A 27,565-nucleotide genomic window follows, 5' to 3' on the forward strand; every position below is an offset into this window, starting at 1 on the left:
TCTTCCCATAGGAGTGAGAAACCAAGAGAGCTCTCACTGCGGCTCAGTGAGAGACGCGTCGGGTGCTGAGACTAGTCAGTCAATCCCATTTACGGAGCGCCTACACGTGCGGTGCACTGTGCTGAACTACAGGGGCTCGGGATGTGCGGGAAGTCCCGGAGAACTGCCCCCATTCCAGGTCAGCGACAGGGAGAAAGCCCTCGCTCTGAACTACGGGTCCAAGGCCAATTACATCTAACACGAGGAATTTAACAGAATTTAACCCAAGACGACGGTGGGAAATAAACCGGGGACCCGAGACTTTCCGATATAGAGAAGCGGCACGGCCTGATGAGTAGAGCATGGGCCTGGGAGTCAGGACATCTCTCTCACTCAACCCACATATTCAATCTATCACTTTAACCAGGTTACATGATAATAATAATAAAGATGATGGTATTTGTTAAGAACTTAATCTGTGCAAAGCACTGGGGGGGATACAAGATGATCAGGTTGTCCCACTTGGGGCTCACAGTCTTAATCCCCATTTTATAGATGAGGTCACTGAGGCCCAGATAATAATAATAATAATAATGATGATGAAGATGGCATTTGTTAAGCACTTACTCTGTGCCAAGCACTGTTCTAAGCCCTGGGGTAGTACAAGGTAATCAGGGTGCCCCGCGTAGGGCTCTCAGATTTCATCCCCATCTTACAGATGAGGGAAGTGAGGCCTCGGGAAGTGAAGTGACTCGCCCAAAGTCACACAGCTGACAAGCGGCGGGGCCAGGATTAGAACCCATGACTTCTGGCTCCCAAGCCAGGGCTTTTGCCACAACCACGCTGCTCCTCCTGTATTCTGGGGCAACTGAGTAACACTTGTCAAGTTCAGGATAACTTCAAATGCAAACCGTCATTTAATTCTCCATTTCTTTTTCTTTTAACACCACCATTCCAATGCTACAGGAGTAAGCCCGGCTAAGAAAAAGAACGAAATCGTTTAGCTTCCTTCCTGCCTGTTGACCAATCTTTTCTCACAATGGGAAAAGAACTGCTGCGCTACTGACCCGTTGGTCAGACTATCTCCAGAGGCACTCCCACCCCCCTGACCCCAGGCTCGGCCCACCCTCGACCGCAGTGAGGGAGAAACCGAGTCAGAGTCAAGTAGGCAAGTGCCCCTTTGGGGAAGCTTACGACCTAGGCTGCCTCCCGCAGGGGGCTGGCCCAGCAGGAATCCTGCAAAATAACCAGCTCACGCAGGCACACTAGACACCGGTGGCTACCGAGACGACTACCCCGGCAACCGCCCGCTGGTCCGCGGGTCCAGGGCTGACGTTGGCGGTCTGTGGGGGTCACTTTTGCCACCTCCATGTTAAAAAAAAACAAAACCCCAAAACACAAAGAATCCCTCCACTCCCTGGTCTGCCTATCTGTTCGTGCCCCAGCGGGAACTCGGCCCGGGTAGAGGGGGACTGTGAGTGGCATAAGCGAGAGGCAGCGTGGCTTAGTGGAAAGAGCCCGGGGTTGGGAGTCAGAGGTCGTAGGTTCTAATCCCAGCTCCGCCACCTGTCAGCTGTGTGACTTTGGGAAAGTCACTTAACTTCTCTGTGCCTCAGTTCCCTCATCTGTAAAATGGGGATTAAGATGAGCCCCACGTGATTAGCTTGTATCTACCTTAGGGCTTAGAAGAGTGCTTGGCACACAGTAAGCACTTAGCAAACAGCGTCGTTATTATATTATAAGCTCTCGGTCCCCCAGAGCGAGTGGTTCCCACCGGAACCGGGTTTTCGGGGCTGAACTCTTCTCCGTGCCTGGTCCTGGGCTCGGCTGCCACTGACGACAGGAGCGCCTCCGCCATTCCAGTCCAGAAGTTAGTCTCCGAGCTGCGGGCTTTGGTTAAGTCTCCAAACATAAAAAGAATCTCTTTGATTTGAACAGCATCCGGTCTTAGAACGCCAGTCTCACGGCTGCCCCGTCCTTCTGAATGGCCTTACCTTGCATTCACTATATTTCCTGCATTTAATTCCACCATTTCTTCAAAGCCGATTGCAAATATGTCCGTAGGCTTGCTTCTCTGATCTATAATTAAGCATCGGAGAATCTGGTTTGCTCCTTCCTTCCGATCACGATCATCATGACAGAACACACCCAGCTAGTAACATCTGGCTTTTCAGCACGTTCGTCGGAAACAGCAGCTCTACAAGAGCGCGCCCAACTTCTCGACGGCAAATTTCCGGCCAGTACTCTACATCCTCGCCCCCGCTATCGTAACAGAGATGTTGGACAAAAGGAGGACCGGGTGATGGTTACAAAATAAAATCGCCCTCTTCTTCCAGGTAAAAACTTAAACTAAGCCATCCTGGTTTTCCTTGCCCTGGATCCCCTTCGCCCCAGCCACGCCCCCAGTTTCACAACCTGGGCTGCCGTGGCTTCCCCGGGCTGGTGCAATTCCTACGAGATTCTGAGGTAATCAAACTTAAAATAATAATGGTGCTTCTTTAAATACCAAGCACCTTTTCTAAGTTCTGGGGTAGATAGTGGTTAATCAGGTTGGACACGGTCCAAGGTCCACATGGGGCTCACAGTCTCAATCCCCATTTTACAGAGGAGGTAACTGAGTCCCAGAGAGTGAACTGACTTGCCCAAGGTCACACAGCAGGCACACGGGAGAGCTGGGATTAGATCCCAGGTCTCCTTCTGATTCCCAGGCCCGTGTTTTATCCACTCAGCCACACCGTTCCCAGTCTCCGGCATCAGTGAGCAGTTGTATTTAACTCCACAAAAATGGAGGACCTTTTTTCCAAAACAAAAAACACACCTGCGACACCACAGAGAGCAGCAGTGTGGCCTAGTGGAAAGAGCAAGGCCTGGAAGTCAAAGGACCTGGGTTTTGATCCCGGCTCTGCCTCGTGCCTGCTGTGTGACCTTGGGTACGTCTCCGTGCCTCAGTTCCCTCATCTGCAAAATAGGGATTCGATACCTGCTCCGCCCTCTGCTTGCACCGTGAGCCCTATTTGGGACTCGATGATCTTGGATCTACCCCAGAGTTTAATACAATGCTTGGCACACTGTAAACTCTAGACGAAGCTCATTACGGGTAGGGAATGTTTCTGCTAATTCTTTCCCAAGCGCTTAACGCAGTGCCCTGCACACTGTAAACGTGCAGTAAATATAACCGACTGATAGGAAGCATGGAACAACAACCACAGTTATGATTATGAGGCGCCATTATTAAAGAAAGGTGCTTTTTTGCCTCAGTATCCCTCCAGGCTCAAGTGATTTTTATCGTATCAGCTTGTAATCAATTCCCGTCCCCACAGGTGGGTTTCGCGCGAGCGGTCCGATCGGGCGCGGCCCACCTTGGAACTCCTGGACCCCGGCCAGTTTGGGGGCGTCGAGCAGCCAGTCGGTGAGGGTCTGGTTCTTAAAAGCGATGCTGCGGAACTGCTTGCCCCCGTTGACGTTCCACGTTCCGGCGCACACTCGGATCTTCCTAGGCTTGGAATACTTGTAGAAGTTCTCACACATACTCTTCAGTACTTTTGTGGATGCTGTTCCCCGCCCAAAAAACAGCCAAAACACACACAAAAAAGAAACCCAGGCCCCAGAGGGCAGAATTTATTTACCGGGACACAGACACCTTACAGAAGAACACAGTGGGAGGAGGGGAAAGGTGCGTTTATCGTTCCCGGGGGACACAGACACAGAGCGAATCATGCATGGGCACAGCGCGCGACCTGCGGGGAAAGCAAATTCCACCCCAAGGCTCGCCGAAAGAAGACAGCGGACACCAAATGAACTCGGTAGCCCCAGATGGGAACAGGGCATGCACCTTCGACAGCTGGACCCTTCCCCGGGGCGGGCTGAGAGGCTCTCGAGGGTGGGACCTTGGCTACCTAACCGCTGACCCGCCTCTTGATAACAGTTACTTTCTCGCATGTAACTGGGTCCCGGGAAAGGAGACCACTTTCTCTCCACAAGCAAGTTGGAAAAAACATTTCCATTAAAGCTTCCTTCTCCTGGTGGCCTGCTTAATTAACAATGAGCCACGGCCCCAGCAGGATGAATACTACCTAAGAGAGAGAGAGGGAAGAAAGGAGACTATCCTTTTGATCCTAAACTTGATTTAGGGGTTAGAATTGCAATCCAGTACTTACTCTCTCTCTCGGGCTGGCTCAGAGTTTCTTTCGGTTCAAACCTTAGGCAAAGCTTAGGAAACTGTGAGGACCAGAGGCCTGGGAGCAATCTAGAAAGGATTGTAACCTTGTTGTGGGCAGGGAATGTGTCTATTTATTGCTATATCGTACTCTCCCACGTGCTTAGTTCAGTACTCTGTATCTAATAAGCGCTCAATAAATACGACTGAATGAACGTACATGGGAGACCCGATCTGGCAAGAGGATGGCAAGATCTACACCGTCCTCCCCGTTCACACGAAGGCCCCTGCTTTCTCCCCATTTGATCATCTAAAGCATTAGCGAACCAAGCCAAAGGAAATGCATACCCCAGAGGAACAAATGTGAAAGTCTCACATCATGAGAAGCAGCGTGGCCTAAAGGAAAGAGCACAGGCCCGGGGAGGCAGAGGACCTGGGTTCTAATCCCGGCTCCACCGCTTGTCTGCTGGGTGACCTTGAGCGAATCACTTGGCTTCCCTGTCTCTCAGATCCCTCATCTGTCAAATGGGGATTAAGACTGTGAGCTCCAGGTGGGTCGTGGACTGTGTCCGACCCGATTAGCTTGGATCCGGCCTAGCATTTAGAAGAGCGCTTGGCACATGGTAAGCGCTTAAATATCATTAAAAAAATGACTATAGCCAGACAAGAGGCTGGAAGAGGGAGAGGGCAGGCAGGACTCCCAGCAGGCATGGGCAGTTAAAGGCTGCATTCCTTGCCTTAGAAGGATGGCTGGAGTGTGGACGGGGGAGCAAAGATACAGAGGGTGATGGCATCTGAAGGCAGCCTGTGGTTTGAGGACCAGGCACTCCGCCTGTGAGCTCTGTCATTTGATGAACCATCCATTCCAAGAGGGATATATTGAATTTTTGTCTTTAAATTATATATTACAAAAGACCTACTGATTCATATTCATGTCTGTCTCTCCCTCTAGACTACGCTCATTATGGGCAGCCAAAATGTCTGCTGATTCCACTGGATTGCACTCTCCCAAGGGCTTAGCACAGTGCTCTGCACGTAGTAAGGGCTCGATAAATACGACTGATTCACTGAAGCATCACACGTCATGAAGAGTGTGTGGATGCGTAAATGGTTAATAAGGGTGGAAGAAATCCTCCAACTCAGCCTCGCCTGCGCATATTCTTTTCTGGCAATATTCAGCAACCTGAAAGACTGAGGCGCCTTCCCGGTTCAAACAAACGATTCTTCGAAAGACTTTGGGAAAATAATCATCTTTCAAAAACTGAAAAGAGATTCGGTACTCAGACTATTGCATCCTTCATGGCGGTACACAAAAATCTGGGCCCCAAGAGAGGCTGGGAGATTCGTTAGGGGGAATCGTTTTCTCCCTTGACTCCCAGTTCCGCTCTCCCCCCGACCTGTCCGAGAGGAACCAACTGGGAAAGCAAGGGCGACAGGTGGAACGGGGTCAGAAGGGCCTGAGTTCCAATCCCAGCTCTGCCTCGCCTGCTCTGTAGCCATGGGCAAGTCACTAAACTTCTCTGGGCCTCCATTACCTCACCTGTAAAATGGGGACTAAGACCGTGAGCCCTGTGTGGGCCAGGGGCCGTCTCCAACCTGATTACCTAGTAACTACCTCAGCGCTGAGCACAATGCCTGGCACAAGGTCGGTGCTGAACAGATATTTAAAAAAAACCTCCCCAGAATAGATCAGCTGGGCTAGGCCTGGCCATGAGGGAGGAAAAGGGGAATTGGAAGGGTGGAAAACAGAGCTTCCACTACAGAGTTATGGCCCGCTGGGAGAAACTCTTCCTGGCCCAGAGTTCGGTCCAATTAGAGTCCTCGATACCGACCCCTCCGAACGTCTCCCTGACCTCGGCCCGTCGGCTGTTGGGAGCCGATGGCAGGTAGGTCACCCCAGAATGTGCCCTCTGCCTCCTCACGTAGCTCGACGGCTTAGAAATGCAACCCTCACACCTAATGCCAGCCGAGACCAAATCAGTAAGCCTCTCTCTCAGAGAAGAATTCTCCATGGAGTTGGCGTCGACCCTGTGGGCCGGGGGTTCCCTGCCAGGTCCCAACCTGCGAAACGCCAAAACCCCTCGGGACCCGCGTTCGGTCCCCGGGCAACCTTACCGCCGGAAAGGGGGGCCGCATTCCTCGCCTAGAAGGAAGGCTGGAGTGCGGACGGGGGAGCAAGGATACAGCGGGGGATGGTTCTTGGACCAATCCATCAATCAATCGACGTTATTTATTGAGCGCTTCCTATGTGCAGAGCCTGGACAGCTCACCGTGAGCCGTGGGACTGGAGGCTTGACGCGGGAGACGCAAACGAATGGAGGTGGCGAGTCTGGTCAAATCCTCACAGAGAGCCCAGCACAGAGAGCCCACAAATCTCCTAGTGCCTCCCTAAAACACATTCGCCCCAGAGTGGATGTTGAGGGTCCCGCCCTGCTTCCTCCCAACCCTCTCCAGGTGAACGGTGCCTGGGCCGCCGGGGGGGTGGGGTGGGGAGGGCTTCTCCATGGTGGCTGAAGCCCCAGGTTTTCGGGACTGAATCATGAAAGTGACGTAGAGGAGGGGCCTTGAGTCTCAATAACTCAGTGGTCACTGTCACCTCACTGTGGGCAGGGAATGTGTCTACCAACTCTTTTCTACTGTTCTCTCCCAAGCGCTTAGTACAGTGTTCTGCACAGAATGAGCGCTCAGTCAATACCCACTGATTGACTGCTTACTGCTTGGGGCTCTGCAAACTAACCACCGGAGTTCTTCATTCTTTAAGGAAAGAACGAGATGCAGAAAAGTAATATATTTTACCTCAAAGTACCCATTATTGAGCAGTCTTGAAGCTCAGGAAGATGAATTTCTTTGTAGTCCTGTTGGTGCCAGAACCCGGGGGGAGAGTTCTCCCCCACCTTTCTTTATGAGATTCGGATCTGACGCCAGGGAGGCAGCGTGGACTAATGGAAAGAGCCTGGAGACCTGGGAGCCGAGGGTCCTGGGTTCTAATTCCGACCCGGCCACATGTCTGCTGCGTGCCCTTGTGCCTCAGTTCTCACGTCTGCAAAATTGGGATTTACGACCTGTTCTCCTTTCTTCTTACATGGGACCCGATAATCTTGCATCTACCCCAGAGCTTAATACGGCGCTTGCTTGACACGTAGTAAGCACTTAACAAATACCATAATTATCATTATTACCAAAACCAGACAGTAGTTGTTTTGAAAATTGCCAACTAAAGGGAAAACAAAGGAGACCAGAAGCAAGCATCTGCTACACCAAGAACCAAGGAGCAGAAGGTTATTTTGTTCTCCCAGCCCACGACACCCCAGAGTTAAAACCGCCAACGGGTGAGGTGGCTCCATCCAAGAGAAAACATTCTCCGCAAATCCTATTTTGATTTGTGGGTCACGATGATCCATGTTAGAGAAAGGTGAACAGGACAAGGAGCTTACACTCTCTAGAGAGGAGGCAAGGGAAGGTGTCTGCCAATTCTCTTGTACTGTACCCTCCCAAGCGCTTAGTATAGTTCTCCGCACATAGTAAGCCCTCAGTAAATATCGATCGATTGGGTTGTTCATTTATTACTTAGTTTACTGTACTATACCTGACTGTAACGTCTGCTCAGAAACTATGGGTGCATCAAGAAGAAAACAAGAAGAAATTAGTTAAACAAAAATCAGAGCTTCAAAGCCAATGTCTTACGAGAAAATCAACTGTTAAGAGATGATTCAAAGAAGTCAGCTGGATTCCGGCTAGTCGGACAAATCTCTGGGAGACCCATGCGGGTCAGGGGCCGTGTCCCATCTCATAACCTTTAACTACTCCAGTGCTAAGCATGTAGCCACTGCTTAATCAACATCACTATTGTTATTATTGTTAATAAATGAAACTGAAGCTATATCACTACTCTTCATACTATTACTATTAATAAATTAAAGTGGAGCAAAACTGTCCCTTCTATCGCGAGAATTGATCCTTCCTATCATCTATAATCTCAGCTCAGTCCCATTCGATTTTTTAAATCCGCAACGGTATTTTTCAGGCTTTAGCAATGGGATTTAAAGCCAGAGCAGCACCCTGGCAAGAGCAAAGATGAGGGTTCCAATTCCTAAAAGCTCACGGAGAACAGGAGAGGGTTTCAAAAGAGATCAAGTGGAGATTGATTTCTTTTTTAAATTTGTTCTAGATTAGTTGATATTTAGGCTGCAGGATATGTTCAGATATTAAATTAAGAACGTTATGAAGTACCTATTTCTTTGTCTTAATTTACAGATTAGGCTAGAACAGCAGTTTTTTTTTTTTTTTTAAGGGAATCACATCCCAGGTCATATTTTTCTAATATAGTCTGGGAACATCAACTGCATTTCCATCAGTGCTGCTGCAGACTGAAAATGCTCAAGTATAAATGCATTGCTGCCACACAATGTCTATCTTGGACTTGCAAAATATCACTTCTACGACTCTACTACTGTCAGTAACCACAGTAACCATTCTCAAAACCAAAGCTAGCAGGGCAGACGTACCACGGAGGCTTCCGGTGGTTAGGAGCGCTCGGGCTTTATCGGCCAGGTCGCTGTTGAGCGTATTCCCCAGAAGCAAAACGTCGATGGCCTCTTGCTTGGAGCTGTCAAAGAAGTTATTCTGAATCGTTCTGGTTACGGAGCGAGCGCCATCCTTCAGCTTCCCAGCCTGTCGTGGGACGAACGGGGGAGTGAGAATTCCTGCACCGTGCTGGGGGAAACTCATCGATCGAGTCATCGACCCACTGTATTTCCTAAGTGCTGTATGCAAAGCACTGGACAAAGCGTTTGGGGGAGCACAAGGCAACAGAGTTGGCAGACACCTTCGCTGTCTCAAAGGCGCTCACATACTACAGGAGGAGATGGACGTTTTTATAACAATACATTATGGAATTTGAAACCTTAACCATCTCTTTGCTGCTATACGAGGCGAAGGCTTAGAGGCCCATTTCATTTTCCTCACTATTTCAAGACTCCACTCTTTGGCCTCAAAGGCGACAAGAGGGTTAAGATTTCTCACTGTCATGTTTCCTCTGCGGAGAAACGCTTCTCTACACAGGCTCTCTATCCAAGGGGAAAGGCGAGCTGGCACTCAGCATTTATTGCTTAGAGGCAGCTCAGGTCAGTGCAAAGAGAATGGGAACCTCAGGACTCTCTGCCTGAATCCTTCCCCAGTTCTCAATACGATGCTCTGCCTACACTGAGCGCTCAAGAAATACGGTGATGATGATTCTGCGACTCGCCAGCTTTGGGACGCCCGTGTTATTCACCCTCTTCATCCCTCAGTTTCCTCTTCTATAAAACGGGATGTTGCCTGCCCTGCCTGATCTCTCTATGTAAAAGCACAGTATAAATTCCAAGCAGAGTGTCAAAATTGCTCCTTTAGCAGCTACGCTGCAGAAGAACTTATGGATAACCCAGAAACTTTAAGAATTCAGGTCCTTCTAAATTGTCATCCCAAGTTTCTTTTTTTTACGGTATTTGTTAAGTGCTTACCATGTACTAGAAAATGGACTAAACCCTAGAGGAGATACAAGGTTAAACAGATTGGACACAGTCCATGTCCCACATGGGGCTCACAGTCTTCATCCCCATTTTACAGATGAGGTAACTGAAGCCCAGAGGAGTGCAGTGACCTGCCCAAGTCCCACAGCAGAGAAGGGATTAGAACCCAGGTCCTTTGGACTTCCAGACCCACGCTCCATCCACTAAGCCACAGCTGCTTCTCCTTCAGTGCTTCTCCTTCATCACAGCTCCTGGGACTGGGATTATGAAGAAAAAAGAGCTTTTTCCCAGATTCTTCTTTTCCAGTCTGGTACTTGGGAATGGAGAAAGTGAAACCCACCTCCACATGGTCATCACTTAATGAGAATCTGAAGGGGTGTGAAAGGCAGTTAGGAGTCAATCAAACCAGGGAAAGGACTAATTTGATCACTTTTACCTTGAAGACACCATGCTTTGTGTGAACGCCATCATATAGAAAATACAGCCCTTCGGTGCACTTCATCCATCCGTCAGTAATTTTTACAAGCCCTGCACATATAGAGACCCACTTCCCGCAAGTTGAGTTTGTGCGTATAAAGCGGGGGCAGAGTCTGAGGACTGGTCAGCCCTGGAGGACCAAGGGGTTGGCTGTTGTGGGGTAGGGAGGGAGGGGGCTGGCAGGCATGGTAACAACTTCGCTGCCGGCACCGCTACTCCACGAGGCTTATCCCCTTCTATCGCCTCGTCCCCTCGCCCGCCCAAGGGATCCCGGGAAATCCTAACTCCCCCCATCTTTCCCGACTTCCCGGAACTGGTGGCCTGCGGTTACCCATATATGGAGAAGCAGCGTGGTTGAGTGGAAAGGACACGGACTCGGGAGTCAGAGGACGTGGGTTCTAATCCCGGCTCCGCCACTTATCAACTGTGTGACTTTGGGCGAGTCACTTCACTTCTCTGGGACTCAGTTACCTGATCTGTAAAACGGGGATGAAGACTGTGAGCCCCATGTGAGACAACCTGATTTCCTTGAATCTATCCCTGAGCTTAGAACAGTGCTTGGCACAAAGTACTAAACACATAACCTCATGAATGCATTAATTAACTAACAACAGATCATGGACCCGGATCTTCAAAACCAATCCTTAATACAGTTAGATCTCCCTGAACTTTGGGGGAATGCTTCTGACAAACCCCAGAAAACTCCAATGACAATGCTGGGTACACAGAAAAAATATCCTTCAGGGATGTAATCTTCCTTGGGAAACGTCAATTTTTGCCTTAAATGGATTGACGGTGCTTAGCACAGAGCCACACCATTTATAAAGAGTTTTTGGACAGTTTCAAAATTTAGGAACTGCTAGGGGGACCTTCTAAATCAATCATATTTATTGAGCACTTACTGGGTGCAGAGCATGGTACTAAGCACTTGGAAGAGGTTAATATAACAGAGCAGGTAGACAATCTATATTTGTAACAGCATAAACTAATGACTGAAGCAAAATATCACCCCATCAACAAATTCCGCAGAATTTCTTTAAGCCATGCCATGAACTGCTGAATTGGTTTTTCCAATAAGTTTTACTGTCGTTTCAAAAAGCGCCACAGTCTTCCGGCTAATGCACTGAATGGATGGCAATCCAAAAAAACCCAAAACACTCACCGTTCACATTATCAGGCAATTAATCGAAAGGAACGCGGAGAAAGCAAAAGAGAGAGCAATCGAGATGTTAGATTTTGACCCGGTTCAGAGAGGAATATTAATATATAAATCACCAATATTTATATATTATGCCGAAGATAGAGTGAGACAAATCAGGGTAACCTGGGGTTCTCACGCATAGCATCAGTAGCCGAAGAGACAGACGTTCAGAATGATATTCGAAGGGTAGATGGCGAGATGGGTCTTCAACAAAGGAGTGTCTTGTTACTATCCTATTAATCAAAGTATCCATGATAGAACAGGGCCTCAGGGTCTGGCTGCACACATGGAAAGTGGACACCCTTGGGACACTCTTCAAGAGCGAAGGGCCAAAGTACACAAAGGTCTTATTGGTAAATGGTAACCACGCTTGAGCGGGAAATGGCAAATCTTAGGGGCAAACCGTTTGGAGTTTCCAATAGGTGGGCAGACTGAAAAAGAAATAGGAAAAAAGCTGTCGTGGAAGTGATAAGCAGTAGTCCCGAGAGCCCATAGCAGGGAGAAAAGAATAAAGTGAATTGCGTCTCAGATCGATATCAAATAAGAAAAAAAATGAGCAAAACAAACCCAGAAACAGATGACTAGAATGACCATGTAGGGAAAGATCTTAAAAAAAAAGGCTAAGCACATTCAGAAATTTAAAAACTGGCAATGAAAGACAGAATAAAATTAACTCAGGTAAGCAGAAAGTTGCTGACGAGCTGACTAATGAACATGAAGCAGAAATGGATCAAATTGCTTTTAGGATACTGGGGATCGGAGATAGAATACCGCTCAGGAGAGTTGAAGGATGGATATAGCAGAATCAGTGGTCTCTGGGAGGCGTAAGATCTAATGGCTTCAAGTGAAAACATACTTTGATGGGGGGAAATTGGCTAGTCCTTTTCAGAAGGAAGTGGAAGGAAACATCATTTAAAAGTTACAACTGATTGAACACGTGTCAACTTAATCAATCAATGCTCTACCGTGTGCAAAGCACTGAACTGTGTGTTTAGGAGAATTAGCAAACACTCTCCTTGCCCATAAACTTACAGTAGAGAGGGACAAGCTACAAAAACGCAAACCCTCTCGAGGGAAGATCCCGGACGAATGGCACTGTGGGGCAGCTTTCCAAAGGAGGATGACAGACGTTTTGATTAAATCTCCAAACATTGCCACGAAGCGAGCAGCTCCTTTGTGGGCAAGACCCACTAGACAGTGCTCGGCTCAAATGGCGCGGAGAGGAAGTGGAACCACTGTGGGGGAGAACGGGCAAAAAGGAAAACCCTAGCCAACCATGGGATTTTTCAGAGGAACTCACGTGGGCCGAGAATCCCAAGAGGGCCGGGAAGGGTCTGGTCAGATGAGCGGATGAGAGGTCTGCAGTGGATTGTGCAAGGGCACGGTTGAGGGGGCCGCCCACCTTGACAGATGCCAAGGAGGGCACAGGCACATCGCTCAAACAATAATAATAATAATTGTGGTATTTGTTAAGTGCTTACTATGTGCCAGGCACTGTATTAAACACTGAGGTAGATAAGGCTTGGAGACAGGCCCTTTCCCACATTGAGCTCGCAGTCTTAATCCCCATTTTACAGATGAGGTAACCGAGGCACAGAGAAGTGAAGTAACTTGCTCAAGTTCACGGAGCAGACACAGGGAGGGGACGGGATTAGAATCCAGGTTCTTCTGACTCCCAGCCCCGTGCACTATCCACTTGGCCACACTGCTCGTGGGTGGATCTCATCTAGTAACGACAGGCCTTCCCCTCCTGTTTTGTTTGCTTTGTTATGTGTTGAGCACTTGTGGAGAGAAGGGGGACCAAACCTTCACAGCAGCCACATTCAAGGGGGGCGCCAAGCCAGGAGCCCCAATTGGCTTTGTCGATTGGCGAGAGGAAGCAGGTGACGGTTTAAGACACCAAGAAATTTAACATTCAATTTTACCTTGGCCTTGCCTTCAAGAGCTCCGGTTCCCGCGTAGATTTTGCTGATGGAATCTCCATTCATAGACCACATCGACCGGAAAACCTCCTGGAAGCGAGTGATCAACTGCGGCTTCTCAGCTAAACCCAGGGCCTCCAGTTGTTTGGCCAGCATCTGCAACAAACAATCCAGGGGAAGATGATAATAATAATAATGACATTGATACTACAATAATAACAGAAGAATAATAGTGAAGGTAGTTGTTAAGCGCTAACTATGGGCCTGGCACTAGACTGGGCACCATGGGAATTGATAATGGGACACAGTCCCCATTCCACATGGGGATAACGGGTATTGAATCCCCATTTAGCGGGAGAGAGAACTGAGGCCCAGATAAGCGAAGTGGCTCGCTCGAGGGCACACGGCAGTCAGGTGGCACAGGTGGGATTAGAACCCAGGTCCTTCAGACTCCCAGGCCCGGGCTCTATCCATGAGGCCACACTGCTTCCCCTGTTGTTTTAATAACCTGGGGCTGGGTATCTGGGTAGAACCAAGCTCTGCTTTTCCCAACTGGAAAAACAAAAGCAATAAAAATGCATTATCTGTTTAAAGCAGCATTGATAGAGCATTGCCTGGGAGTCAGAAGGACCTGGGTTCTAATTCCACCTCTGCCACCTGACTGCCGTGTGCCCTTGGGCAAGTCGCTTCACTTCTCTATGCCTCGGTTACCTCATCTGTAAAATGGGGATTAAGACAGAGGGCCCCAAGTGGACCTGATTATCTTGTATCTGTCAGGTTCTAAATGCTTAATAAATACCATACAGAAAGGGGAAAAAAAGGCTACTGTACCAGAGGCTCCATTCTGTCTTACCTCTAAACCAAAGAAAGCTTGCACGCTGTTTGTTCTATCGAGGCAGTCCAAGCAATTTGTCCTGACTGTACCACTTTGGAATCTGGGCCATCAAGAGAAAAGAAAGGCTCAATTAAAAAGAGAAGGGAAGAGGAAATAAAAGAGCGCACAAAATTGAAAATCCAAGCCCTGTAAATGGCAACCAATTTCGTTTTTCATCAGAGAGATGTCTGGCTACAGTAACAGTTTTGGATCTGACATCTGTCCTGAGCCAATGAGGAAAGTTTACTTCATCCTCCCAAGCGGGTTTTCCTGTTTTGGGTCACAGAAGCAGCATTACCTGCAATTCGGACGAAGAGCCGACACCCAGTGACTAAATGTGAGTAGTAGAATATGGAGTCTCTATATCCCCAAGGGTCTTAGTCTGGAATGAACTCATCGTTCTAGTTTCATTCAATACTTAAAATGATTGAACTTTAGTTTTTTCTTGCATTTCATAAGGTGAAAAATGATAAAATTAGGCGAGGAGGCACAATGCTTTAACACGTGGTTTCCTTTGCGAAGACCACCGGTTTTTCAGGTTAGCCAACCAAGTGTCATAAATAAGTTAAACCTACACGAATAACAGAGGGCCAAGAAAAGCGTGCCAGGAAAATCTGTGGGGAGAATGACAATGTCACAGGTGACTTACAAGTGCTTTTGACCATAAAGGTGGGTGTCTGTCTCTATCTCCATTAGACTCTCAATCTAAAGTAGAACTACGAAATCAACGGGCTTCACAACCGGTGATGAGAACACAATCCTTCCTAGAATGCCCACCTGACCTTCATATTTGGTGACTTTCTTCTAGTTTATTTAGTTGGTGAGTCTACTAAGTGGAGGCTTGGGTCTGTTGGGCACCGAACATAAGAATGACAGTCAAAACAGCCATCAGCGTCCTCTCGGGAGCCCCCTCTCCCCGGGCATCACAAATAGGGCCCAGTGTGGATGGCTGCATCTCGGACGCATGGACACCGGCAGCTGGGAATGCCCCGACCGTTCATTCCTGGGCCGTAGCGGTGGAGTTCCGGCCTCCCTCAGGTTCTGACAGCCAGTACGGGAGAGGGTGACATTTTTGGACAATTCAGGGATCCTCAGGATTTCAAATGGGTCCGAGCCTCAGAGGTCAATCAATTCATCGATCCTATTTATTGAGCGCTTACTCTATGCCAACCAGTATATTAAGGGCTTGGGAGAATCCAACGTAACAGAGTCGGTAGACACAGTTCCTTCCCACAACAGCAGAGGAGCAGCAGAGGAGCAGAGTGTCTTAGTGGATAGAGCACGGGTCTGGGAGTCAGAGGGTTATGTGTTCTAATCCCGGCTCTGCCACTTGTTTGCTCTGTGACCTTGGCAAGTCACTTAACTTTTCTTGGCCTCAGTTCCCTCATCCATAAAATGGGGATTGGGACAGTGTGCCCCACGTGGGACAGGGGCTGTTTCCAACCCGATTCGCTTCTATCTACCCCAGCGCTTAGCAGAGTGCCTGGCACGTAGCAAGCGCTTAACAAATGCCATCATTATTATTATTACTATTAACAGTCTAGAGGGTTCCAACGATAGCTCTGTCCCTGCTGTACTGAAAACGTCCAGTCGGAAAGGATTAGGACCAGAGGGACGGAGAAACCCCCGAGCCAAGGTTAGAGAAATTGGGATTAACATGCCAACCCAGACTGGCTCCCACCAAAGAGAGGATCAAAATTATCACAGGGAGATCACCTTGCTGAATTTCAAAGAAAAGTAACACACGTCTCACGCTGCATCTAACGAGAGTGCGGTGTATTTGACTAAAATCATTCAACAGGAGTCCTTGCTCCTGGTGACCTGAACAATCGACCCAGAGGGGACAGAGTTCTAACTCTACGAGCAGTGAAGAAACAAGGGGCAAACCTCTGCACGTCACTTCCATCGAAATGAAAAAATCCGCACTCCAAGAACTTTTGGACTTGAGGTTTCAGCACGCTGTGCAATTTCTCCGCTTTACCTCCTTTAACCATTTGATGATAGTCAAAGTTGACCATTTTGATATCGACGGCGTGTTCGGAAGCTTTTAAGTGGTTCTGGAATCAGGAGAAAGGCCCAAGTCAATGGAGGGAAGAACACTGGCATCTACGCAGTAGCCTAAGTGCCCTGAGGCACACTCACACTCTCAAACCTTAGATTCAAAATTCGATGTGAGGTCATGAAAACGATCGCTTCCGGCCTCGGCGACAGAGGGCTCCTCCTCATACTCTACCACTCTTGAGGGACCCTTAATTTCATTTGATAATTTGCATTCTCCTTTGCCTAAGAGCACACACTCCTCCGCCTCTTTAATATCATCACAAGCAGGTGAGGAGTTCACCGCCAGGGTTGAGTCCCAACGCCCATGATCCTAACGAGATGGCTCCCCCGTTCCTCTTTGTGGTGCTCTTAAGTTAGTTTCTGAAGAGCGACATCCATTCCGAGATCCGAAAGTGAGGGCGCATCAGTTCCCTATGGAACCCTTGGGCTCCCTGGCTCCTTGCCAAATGCTTCCGAGCTACGCCATCCGCTAGAGCGTAATGGAAACTCCCTGTCTGCTGTGCCTGGGCATCTACCACACTATGCTCTTAGAATTTTACTTATTGCTTTCTGCCTGTTTCAATATGCACATTCAACTATTCCTCCTGAGATTTCACCCTGACATACATTCTCTCCTCCTCTCTCGCTCTCATCTCTGCGTTAACTCCCGCTAGCCCTATTTGTAAATCCGTCGATGCCGGTCCTATTAGATTATAAAATCCTTGCTGGCAAGGAAAGCCACAGTCTAACACACCCCCCATCAACGGGATTGAAGATGACACTACTGAAAGTGATTTTGATACGCTGACACAGTCGAGGCTGCAGAGGCCAACACGTAAACAAGATTTCTCTCCTTACTGAACAGGTTTGTTATTTGCAATGCTTGGCTTCGTTTCAACCCATCCTCCATTTACCAAATCCTCCATTCAAAACACATTCATCCATCCCCTGCTTCCTCAGAGGGATGAATGAGTTTGAGGCCGTTTAATCGTCCTCCACATGTGAAAAGTTGTCACCGATGCCAGGTTAAACAAGGCCGAAGAGGATGACACATATTTCCAGGATTTGATGCCCAATTTCCTGGTGAGCCGCCACCCTTTAGCCCTACGTAGCCACTGCCGTGGTCGCTGAATCACGAGGAGAAATTCTGCTCCTCTAACCACAGCTCCCTATTGACGTGAGTTTCTATTTTGTGGGTGGTATACTTGTCCCCGTCATTTATGCCGCCTTCATCTTGGAGTGTTTCATTGTTCTAGACTGTAAGCTCGGTGTGGGCAGGGGAACGTGTCTACTGATTCTGGTGTACTGTACTCTCCCAAGCCGTTAGTACAGTGCCCCGCACATAGTAAGTGCTCAATAGATACCACTCACTGCTCCCCACGTGTCTAATTTCCACTCGGGTACTCACTCACAGCGCTTAGTTCAGTGTTCTGCACACAGTGAGCGTTTAATAAGTATGATGACTATTCCTGTTGACTGTGAGAGTTATGACTGCAAATGAGTGCTTCAACTGAGAGGCACTTTTTTGCTCAACCTATAAACTGTAAGTTCACTGTGGGCAGGGAACGTGTCTGTTATATTGTACTCTCCCAAGCGCTTAGTACAGTGCTCTTCACACAGTAAGCGCTCAATAAATACTATCAATCGATTAATGGATCCCAAGCAGTTACTTCGCTAGGGAACTAGTGAACGAATTCCTCCTCCACCGCTCCTTTGGAGCTTTAATGGTTCCAAAGTTGAAGCTTCCCAGTGAAAGCGTCTGGCTAATTGTCCGTGGAAGGATGAGGTCAGGATGTCCATTTATGTCATGAGAGGCGGGACGGCACCACGGAAAGAGCAAAAGACTGGGAGTTAAGCGATTCGGGCTGGCCCTGCCCCTGCCCTGCTGCCGAAGCCGGAGGAAGAAGCCGATCCTCTTGGGGCCTCGGTTTCCTCCTTTGTAAAAAGGAGGCTAAGATGGGTTGTGAGCCCCAGAGAGACTAGAGACAATCAACTCTTACCCCGGATCTCCACGGCCGCATCCGGAACATACTAAACATCCAGTAAATGTCACTTGAAACACGGAGAGAAAACAGGTACCGTTCCCCGCGGCCCTCAACGACCACCCTCCAGCTTCCACCCACTTTGGGTCAGGGGCATTCTGAGAGCTGACCGATAGCGGCCCGTGGCACGGCTGGTATTTCGGCAGCAACTGCTCCACCGACGTGGACCCCGCCAACCGGACCACCCTGCTGCAAGTCCACCAGGCAGAGCAATGCCCCTGCATGGGGAAATTATCCCAGGTCTAGGAGCAGTAAAAGATTAAAGACAGCGCCCTGCTTGTGGTCACCCCGGGCACATTCTGCGACCACTGTAACCCACGTCCCCGCCACCCCGCCAAAGACAAGACGCCTTTGGAGACCCCGGGAGACTCAATCCATCATACGTACCTGGAAAGCCTTACTGAGCATGTGCTCTCCCTCCTTCGCTCCGAGCAAGTTGACGATAATTTGTTTCCCGTATAGGTTTTTAAGTGTTTGAAAATGCCTACAGAAAAGCACGAACAAAAGGAATAACCGGAAGGTTTCCCACGATAAATTCCACCTAGGTCCCTTCAAGACAAATCAGTCTTGTAATAGCAAATGAAAAGCCAAGTCAATCAAAAAAAAAAAAATGGAAATTCGATGGGTTCACCTGTCAAAAGCGGGTGCGTTAGCTTCGAAGCCCCTGGACATTCGGACACGATGGGATCCCACCTTCAAAAAGGAACAGCGATTAAATCACCAACCCAAAACTGCCCGCAAAAGACAACTTTAGAGAAACAGTTTATCGACTCAAGGGTAGGCCTCACCGTCTCACTCTCCTTGAATAATTCCTAACATCAAGCACGCTGTGCTGAATGCAGCTGGTATTAAATAAACACGTAATGATAATGATAAAGTTGGAAGCTTCGTGAGGGCTGGAATTGCGTCTACCAACCCTCTCACATTCTCCCAGTCACTTAGTACCGTAGTCTGCACACAGTAGGTCACTGAAGAATCGACCATTACGATAGGCCAGTGATAGAAAGCTATTTGCCAGTTGTCCATTAATGACACTGCTTTGCTCTGAACCCGAGAGGACTTAATGGGCAGCAAGCAAGGATAAACACACATGCGTCTTCAAGCGATTTAACCAATTCTATCGACACTTAGGTGGAGGCTCACTGGGGGCAGGGAACGTGTCTACCAACTCTGCTGTGCTGTACTCTCCCAAGCGCTTAGTTCAGGGCTCTGCAAGCAGGAAGCGTTCAGTAAACAGTATGGATTGATTGACCGGATTCAGCTTTCCCAAGTACACCCACGGCCCCGTGTTTCACATTCGAAAGAGTTCCTCTGTCTCTCCCTTTGTCCCCGCAGTCTAAGTCCCGCCCAGCTGGGCTAGATCGAAGAGAGGAGAAGCCAGCTGGAAGCGTGGGCCGTCTCCTCCGTGACAGAACCAGGATGCACCTTTCCCCAGCCTGGTCTGTGGCAGCCTGGAGTCTTGTCTCCCCGGCTCTCCTCCTGCTCCAACCTCCAGGAATCCATCTCTTGCACAGGAACCCCCAGAAAACCTTAGTGTCACAGTCTGGTCACCGAGCCGTCTTTAGAAACACAGAGAAATCAGAGTCCCCCCCGATAGCCAAACTCTTGGGCCTGAAAGTGCCCCTCTAGACTAAATGCTCCTCTCTAGACCGTAAGCTGGTTGTGAGCAGGGCACGGGTCTGCCAACTCTGTTATATTGGACTCTCCCGAGCACTTAGAATGGTGCACGGCACACGGTAAGGGCTCAATAAATTCGATCGATCGGTCGACTGGCTGAAAATTTTGAACCGCTGCCGCTGCCGAGGGCTAGCCGATCCCCCGGGGAAGCCCGGCTGGGCCCAGAAGCGGGGAATGGGAATAGTCTGAAACCCGGATTCCGACCCCTCCTTTCCGTCGGCTTGGCCCGTGGAGGTGCTCGGGAACGTTGCCCCCGCCGCTCACCCCATCGTCCCGTGGTCCGGTACCCAGGGTTTTGAAAAGTGCAGGCCATTCACCCATCTATCACAGTTTCTCTATTTCCTTCCGAGGAGAGAAGCCCACAGTCACTCTACAAGCCTGCAGCTCGCTTTATTTTTTATTTCTTGATGCACAGCTTTACTACTTCACTTAGAGGGGTTGCCCCGCCTACATTCCACTGCACCTCGAGGCATTTAATTGTGCTTTCATGCAAAGGTCTCTTTCCTCCTGATGCTGACCCCGGGGCAGACTCCCTGGCCAAAATGAAGAGGTCTTTTTATGCTTTCAAAAGCTCACGGGATCACTGATGCCTCCTGCCTACCCATTTCTGTTCTTTTTCAAAGGACTAGAACAGGTACATTTGTTGGGGAATAAGCTCAAGGTCAATAGCTTGAAAGCCTCTAAAATGCTTCGGGTTTGTTTCATCTCATTTATCGATCGACAAGCAGTTCCACTTAAATTCTTCCTGCATTAAACGCTAATAGCACTCGGGCGATCAGTAAACTGAAACTATGTATAAAATATTACCTTGCCTCTTAGTTCTTGAAAACAATATGACCCTGAAACACTCTGTCATTCCAGTTGCCCAGAGACCAACACCCATAACAGTGCAGTGAAGCCAGAGAGAAGATTCCGTTCAAACCAGCCTCAGGAGGGAACATGTTGAAACCTTTCAAAACGGGTCATTCATCTGTTGCATTTTGCTTTTTGGCTTTATTTTTAACGTAATTTGTCAAGCGCTTACTATGTGCCAGGTACTGTTCTTAGCGCTGGGGTAGGTACAAGCTAATCAGACTGGACACAGTCCACGACCCACATGGGGCTCACAGTCTTAATCCCCGCTTTAGGGATGAGGTGACCGTGCCCGAGGTCACGGGGCGGACAAGTGGTGGAACCGGGATTAGAATCCAGGTCCTTCTGACTTCCAGGCCCGTGCTCTATCCACTCACACTGGGCTGAAGGGCTCTCAGGCCTCGGAGAAGCCGATGAAGGTTTTAGAAACCAGTCATTTAGGGACTCTTTTATAAATAGAAAATACACCTTCCATACAAGTAATGATTTTTTGAAACCCATGATCAGATATATGTGGCCCCTGCTCTCTGCAGAGAATCTGGGTTCTACTCCCAGCTCTGCCAAGTGGTTGCCGCGTGACCTAGAGCAACTCACTTAGAACTCAACGCTTAGAACAGTGCTCTACCCAGTGAGCGCTCAAAAAACGCAATCGAATGAACGAATCTTCCTTTTGTTCTCTGGCCTTGTGAAAGGAGTAGCTGAGAACAAGATGAAGCTACCTCCTTGATCTAATCAGGACCCCTGTTGGTCAGCTGTTCCCCGGGATTTAATCACCTTCAGAACAAGGCAGAGGCTGGATGGAGAATCCCAACTCAAGGACTTGTTGCTGCCTATCCTCTTACTTTTCCCACGTAGTACTCTTCGTTTAAATCAGATGCTGAATTGTACATAAGGATGCTCTGGATCGCTCAGATTTGAGCCGGCTTTGACGGACGGAGGAATCTCTGTCCGTCAACCACCACTCCCTACCAATGCTATCAGAAGCACTCGGAGTAATAATCTTGTCTCATAACATCCCCGCTCAAACGCAACACGGAGTCCGTGAAGCTTTTCTTCCACAGCGCTCAAGTACAATAATAATAGTACTAGGCAACACAGAGCTACACCTTCAGGTCCAAATATCATCTCGCCCTCTCCCCCCAACACATCCACAAGACAGAGCCGGGGATCGGTTTTCCATGCCAATGGCACGTTTGTTAGAGTTGAGAAATTCCAGAGCCCAGACACAGACTGCCAAAGGAATAGGGATGGAAGGTTTCGGAGCCCTCCTTGACCTTTGCAAGATTCTTCTTTCTTCGGCCTTTTCCTACGTCGTTCCTACAGCACTTAGGTACATAACTTTAAATTATATTTTATAGAGGATCGATTCATATTAATGTCTTTCTCTCCGTCTAGACTGCAACTCGTTCTGGGCCGAGAAAGCGTCTGCTAATTCTGCTGGGTTGTACTCTGGGATTCTGCTTGGAAGCAGCGTGGCCTGGTGGAGAGAGCCCGAGTCGAAAGGACCTGGTTCTAACCCCAGTTTCGCCCCTTGTCTTCTGTGTGACCTTGGGCAAATCACTTCAGTCTCTATGCCTCGGTTCCCTCATCTGTAGAATGGGGATTAAGACTGTGAGCCCTATGTGGGATGGGGACTATATCCAACTTAGTTATCTTCTATCTACCCCAGGGCTTATAACAGTGCCTGGCACACAGTAAGCGCTTAACAAATACCATAATTATTATTTTTTTTCTTCCAGGCACTTAGCACAGTGCTCTGCACATAGTAAGCCCTCAAACACCATTGACTGATTACTAGGGCTCGTGAACTCTGGACTACAACCTATGGTAACCAGTTGCCAGTGGTTTTCTCCCTCCTCGGTCTGCTCCTCCAACCTGGAGGGGACTTGGGTTTGGGAAAAGGGTGTCACGGGAGACGTGTCACAGGACAGCGGCAGCCTGGGATAGGGGCGACACTGTTCGGGCTACGGCAGGCCATCTGGCCCCCACAAGGCCTGGAGCTGCCGTGGCTCCCCCCGATTCACAGTTTCCCCTTCTGATTTTATTTACGCCCCGGCTCCATCAGATAGGTGCACACGTTCTATCCGATTCGGCATACAATCAGCCCTCGCTCATGTTCCCCCAAGCATGTCTGTCAGCAGGCCGTCGGAAAACTGGGGAATGGTTTCCCAACATCACACGTCGGTCTGGAGGGACCAGGATGTGGGATCGGAAGAGAAAGTGGCAAGGGCGGGTTTCCCTAAACAAAAGGTTGGCCGGGAGCTAAGGCTCGCGTTCCGGAACAGAACGTACTTGTCTATTCTTGCCTCCCACGGGCTTGGGAGAAGAGAGCGTGTCTCTACCCCAACTTCCATCCCCCCGAGGGCCTTGACCAGTAGGATCCCGCCCCCCCGGAGCGGGTTTGATCAACTTTGACAGCCGAGGCTGACGCTCTTGTACCCGAGGGCAAGAGGACCTCAAGAGCTTGGGGTAACTCAGAGCACTGCTCACACTTAGTTGGACTCCAGACTGGAAACTCATTAATAATAGTAATAATAACAGTTACAGGACGCGGTAAGCACTTACTACGTGCTAAGTACTGTTCTACGCGCAAGGGTGGAAATCAGGTGGGACACAATCCCTGTCCCACATGGGGCTCACAATCTTTATGCCTATTTTACAGATGAGCAACTGAGGCACAGAGAAGTCAGGTGATGCCCAAGGTCACACAGTCGACTCGGGGCCAAGTTGGGATTAGAACCCAAATCCTTCTTTCAGGCCCATGCTCTATCCATCTGCTTCTCACTAGGCTACGCCGCTTCAGGGAATGTGTCTACCAACTCTGTTGCATCGTACTCTCCCAAACGCTTAGTTCAGTGCTCTGCACACAATAAGCGCTCGATAAATACCACTGATTCATTGAGCTTCACCTGAAAACTCAGCAGCTCCCAATAATACAGATGTTGATCAACCAACAGCTGTAGGAACACAATTCTCATCAATATGGCATCTTTCACTCTGGAGATTTTAAATCACGATTTTGCCCAGTGAGGAAAAGCCAGTCGACCTACCATTTAATTATCGGTCACCGGCTGATTTTGAGTGCTTCCCACAGGAACGAAACCATTTTCTTCGCTGGGGGCCCTAATCTCTAAACACCAGTCACAATGCCACTGTTGTTTAAAATGTGAAATCTTTGGTTTCAATAGAGCCATATTTCCAAGGAAATGGGATTCTTGTTTATGAGCCCAATTCTCTGAGTCATATCACCTAGTCCAGCCCGACCTGTCCAAAAGGCCCGCCATTAAAATACATACACTCGAGCCACCGACTTCAACCAAGGGAAGCAGTGTGGGCTAGTGGGTAGAGCCCAGGCTCGGGAGTCAGAAGGACCCGGGTTCTACTCCCGGCTTCACGACTGGTCTGCTGCTTAACCTCTCTGGACCTCAGTCTCTTCGTCTATAAAATGGGGATGAAGACTGTGAGTCCCACGTGGGACACGGACTGTGGTTAACCTGTCCTGCTTGTACAATAACAACAACAATAATAATTGTGGTGTTTTTTAAGTGCTTACTTTGTGCCAGGCACTCTAAGGGTGGACGCAGGCAAATCGGGTGGGACACAGTCCCTGTCCCACGTGGAGCTCGGTTTGAATCCCCATTTTATAGATGGGGGAACTGAGGCTGAGAGAAGTGAAGTGAATTGCACAAGGTCACACGGCAGACAAGCAGCGGATCCGGGATTAGAACCCATGACCTTCTGACTCCCAGATCCGTGCTCTATCCACTACGCCACTCTGCTTACCTACCCCAGTGCTCAGAATAGTGCTTGGCACCCAGTTAGCACATAACCGACACCTTCAAAGAATAAAACAAAACTGAGCTCAGGACAAAGAAGGCCGACAGTCAAGGAAGGGTCGAACTCTTGTAGAAATAATAATAATATTGGTATTTGTTAAGCGCTTACTATGTGCCAAGCGCTGTTCTAAGCACTGAGTCTGGACTATCGGGAAGCTTGTTTTCAGTACAGGCCGTTTTTAACTGTGTGGAATGTAGTGAACCCCATGACTCGGAAGGCGGGACTGCGATCCACAAGCAGACCGATATAATGCATGAAACGAATATGCGGATACTAAAGCAACCACAAGGTTCGAGGCTACATATTTCAAGCCCAAGAATAACAGAAAACACCGAAGAGACGCAAGTAGCCGTCATCTGGTGGGTAGGTGACCCCTGAGAGAAAGCTGTTCTTCCCAGACCTCCCCCGTTAGCTCAGGAAGGGTGTCGGGGGGAAGGTCCTGCCCCTGAAACACAGCAGTTGAGACCAAAGGAGTCCCCTAAGGAAAGCCTACTAAGGATCGAAAGGGGATTAGCTTGGAACTACCCCAGGGCTTAGCAGTCGGTCCCTCGATCATATTATTGAGCGCTTACAGTGTGCAGAGCGCTGTACTAAGTGCTTGGGAGGGGACAATACAACAATAAACACATACACTCCCCGCCCACATCGAGCTTATTGTCTAGAAACTGAGCTCACAGTGCCTGGCACATTGTAAGTGCTACGCAGATACCATAAAAACTACCCTCGGGGAGTTATTCAAACGCATTGAGCTCAGTTTCTAAGAGCTGCTTAAAAAAATATAGGCACGCCCCGCTAGACAGGAGGGGACACTTCTATATCAAACAGAACTTGACCCTCCCCGTTTCCCTCCTCCCGCCCACTCCCTGCCCCGAAAAAAAGGGCTCAGCAGACTCTCGGAGGCTTTTCTCAACCTCCTCGGCGTAAAAGAAATGATTTAGAACGCGTCAAATAATCAAACGCATACTTGTAAGCCGGGTTGCTCCCAGAACAACGGAACAGATCCGCGAATCTGGATGAAGGAAGATATACAGTCGTCCAAGAAGACCACCTAAAAAGAAACAAAACCGCATCAAGGCTTTCCGCGAGGCAGGTTCGAGCTAAGCCACCAAAGACTAAAATGGCATCCAGTGTGTTGCCTGCTAGCTAAACCCGGAGTCGAAATGCTCATCAAGCCAACGATTCTGCCTACTGACTTCGGTGCCCATCTACTGGAGACAATTTTTATAATCAAAATACCTCCCCAGAATACCGGGTTTGGTGGGAGACTGCCCTAAAAAATATTACGTCTCGATGGATTTTTCAACAGCACGTGGCAGCGCGGTCTAGTGGCATGAGCCTGGGTCTGGCAGACGGAGGACCCGCGTTCTAATCCCGACCCTGCCCCTTTTCTGCTGCGGGCCGAGCGGCTGGCCGTCCCTACTCCTCGGCTTCCCGTCCTCCCTCCAATTTAGACCGTGAGCCCCAGGTGGGTCAGGGACCCGTGTCTGACCTGATCATCTTGCTGCTGCCCAAGCACTTAGTACAGTGCTGGGCCCAGAGTAAACACATAACAGATACACCACCATCTTTGTGACTATTACGATTATTATTAATACCACCGTTTGTTTTGACTCAAGTTCAAAGAGAGGAAACACAGTGGGGCATCCGATTTTTAAAACACAAGAGCAGCTCTGATTTTAGGGCATTTTTCCAAAAAACAGAGTCACTACTTTCACTTACCTCTACTGCTCACCTATTTTTCTTTTTAACTGAAAAGCTCTCAGAGGAAGGTGGTCCTGAGAGGTTACGTCCCCGATCTGACTGCTTCCTGGTCTCTATCCTCATTACCTCCCTTTGCAATTTTGGGAGATGCAACCTTTCCCACCTGACAGCTCTTTTTTATCCGTATCTTTCGGAAGCTAACCTCAAGTGCTGATGAGGGCTCCCCAAACTCGATTCTAAATTCTGACCTGTTTTCATTTCAATCCCACCATTGGCCATGCTTCGATTTCTAACGGTCAGAGTTTCTTTCCCGACCTTTTTAGAGGACACCCCCTTCCCTCTTGAAGGGAACCCTTGTTGAGAAACGCCAGGCGTTCTTCAGGAACGTCACTGTAAGGACAGCTATCGTGGCATTCTAGGATGAGGATCTATGAGTCTCTCGGGGCAGTTGGAGGAACGCGGGTCTGGGACCCTGCTTCGGGAAAGGAGCGTGGCCTAGTGAAAACAGCACAGGCCTGGGAGTCAGGGGACCTGGGTTCTAATCCCGGCTCCGCCCCTGGCCTGCTGGGTGACTTTGGGCAAGTCACTTGTCTTTCCTGGGCCTCAGTTCCCTCATCTGTAAAATGGGGAGTAATAATAATAATGATGATGGTATTTGTTCAGCGCTTACTATGTGCCAAACACTGTTCTAAGCGCTGGGGTAGGTACGAGGTCGTCAGGTTGTCCCACATGGGGCTCCCAGTCTTTACAGATAAGGGAACTGAAGCACAGAAAAGTGAAGTGACTCGCCCAAGGTCACCCAGCAGACGAGTGGTGGAGGAAGACTGTGAGCCCCAAGTGGGACAGGGACTGTGTACAACCTGAGAAGCCTCTATCTACCCCAGCGCTTAATACAGTGCCTGGCACTTAGTAAGCACTGCCCGGCGGTCCCCGGGTCACGGGCCGGAGCGCGCCCCGGGAGACCGGATACCTGCTCGGTTTCGACGAAGTTGGCCACGTGGCCGTCGTCGTTGGTCCCGCGCACGTTGAACCGGGTTCCGGCCCGCTCGCAGCTGAGGCGGGAGATGAGGCAGGCCTTGGCCTGCTTGTGAGCCGCGTAGATGGTCCGGATCTCCACGCCGCCACACATCAGGCGCAGCAGCCAGTCGTCGCAGTTCACCCCGTAGTGCTTCAGGTGCAGGTGCAGGGACTGGTTCCTACGACACAGGGAACCCGCAACGTTTTCCCTCTCACCCCGTTTAGGTCTCGGGGAGACGCGCTCGCTTCATTCCTCATTCAATCCTAATCATTAGGCACTTAC

The 27,565-nt window shown here is 49.3% G+C and overlaps 1 protein-coding gene across 7 annotated transcripts in view; it reads right to left on the minus strand.

Moving 5' to 3' along the window:
- SYNJ1 (synaptojanin 1) overlaps positions 1–27,565 on the minus strand; it is a 66,405-nt gene that overhangs the window by 27,891 nt on the left and 10,949 nt on the right. For 5 of the 7 annotated variants that reach the window (XR_003765723.1, XM_029082355.1, XM_029082353.1 and 2 more), the window contains exons 5-15: positions 27,236–27,461; positions 25,529–25,612; positions 18,830–18,891; positions 18,586–18,682; positions 16,004–16,173; positions 14,096–14,177; positions 13,246–13,398; positions 8,641–8,806; positions 7,722–7,745; positions 3,339–3,530; positions 1,974–2,058 (exon numbers count right to left, since the gene is read on the minus strand). Coding sequence is in view for 6 of the 7 variants with exons in the window: in XM_029082355.1 (XP_028938188.1) it covers positions 1,974–2,058; positions 3,339–3,530; positions 7,722–7,745; positions 8,641–8,806; positions 13,246–13,398; positions 14,096–14,177; positions 16,004–16,173; positions 18,586–18,682; positions 18,830–18,891; positions 25,529–25,612; positions 27,236–27,461 (1,341 nt within the window). In the remaining variant the exon portion in view is untranslated. The remainder of the gene's footprint in view (positions 1–1,973; positions 2,059–3,338; positions 3,531–7,721; positions 7,746–8,640; positions 8,807–13,245; positions 13,399–14,095; positions 14,178–16,003; positions 16,174–18,585; positions 18,683–18,829; positions 18,892–25,528; positions 25,613–27,235; positions 27,462–27,565) is intronic. The other 2 variants (XM_029082354.1, XM_029082356.1) reach the window with 2 other exon arrangements.

Source organism: Ornithorhynchus anatinus, chromosome 17 (genome assembly GCF_004115215.2).
Source record: "Ornithorhynchus anatinus isolate Pmale09 chromosome 17, mOrnAna1.pri.v4, whole genome shotgun sequence".
NCBI classification, from domain to species: domain Eukaryota; kingdom Metazoa; phylum Chordata; class Mammalia; order Monotremata; family Ornithorhynchidae; genus Ornithorhynchus; species Ornithorhynchus anatinus.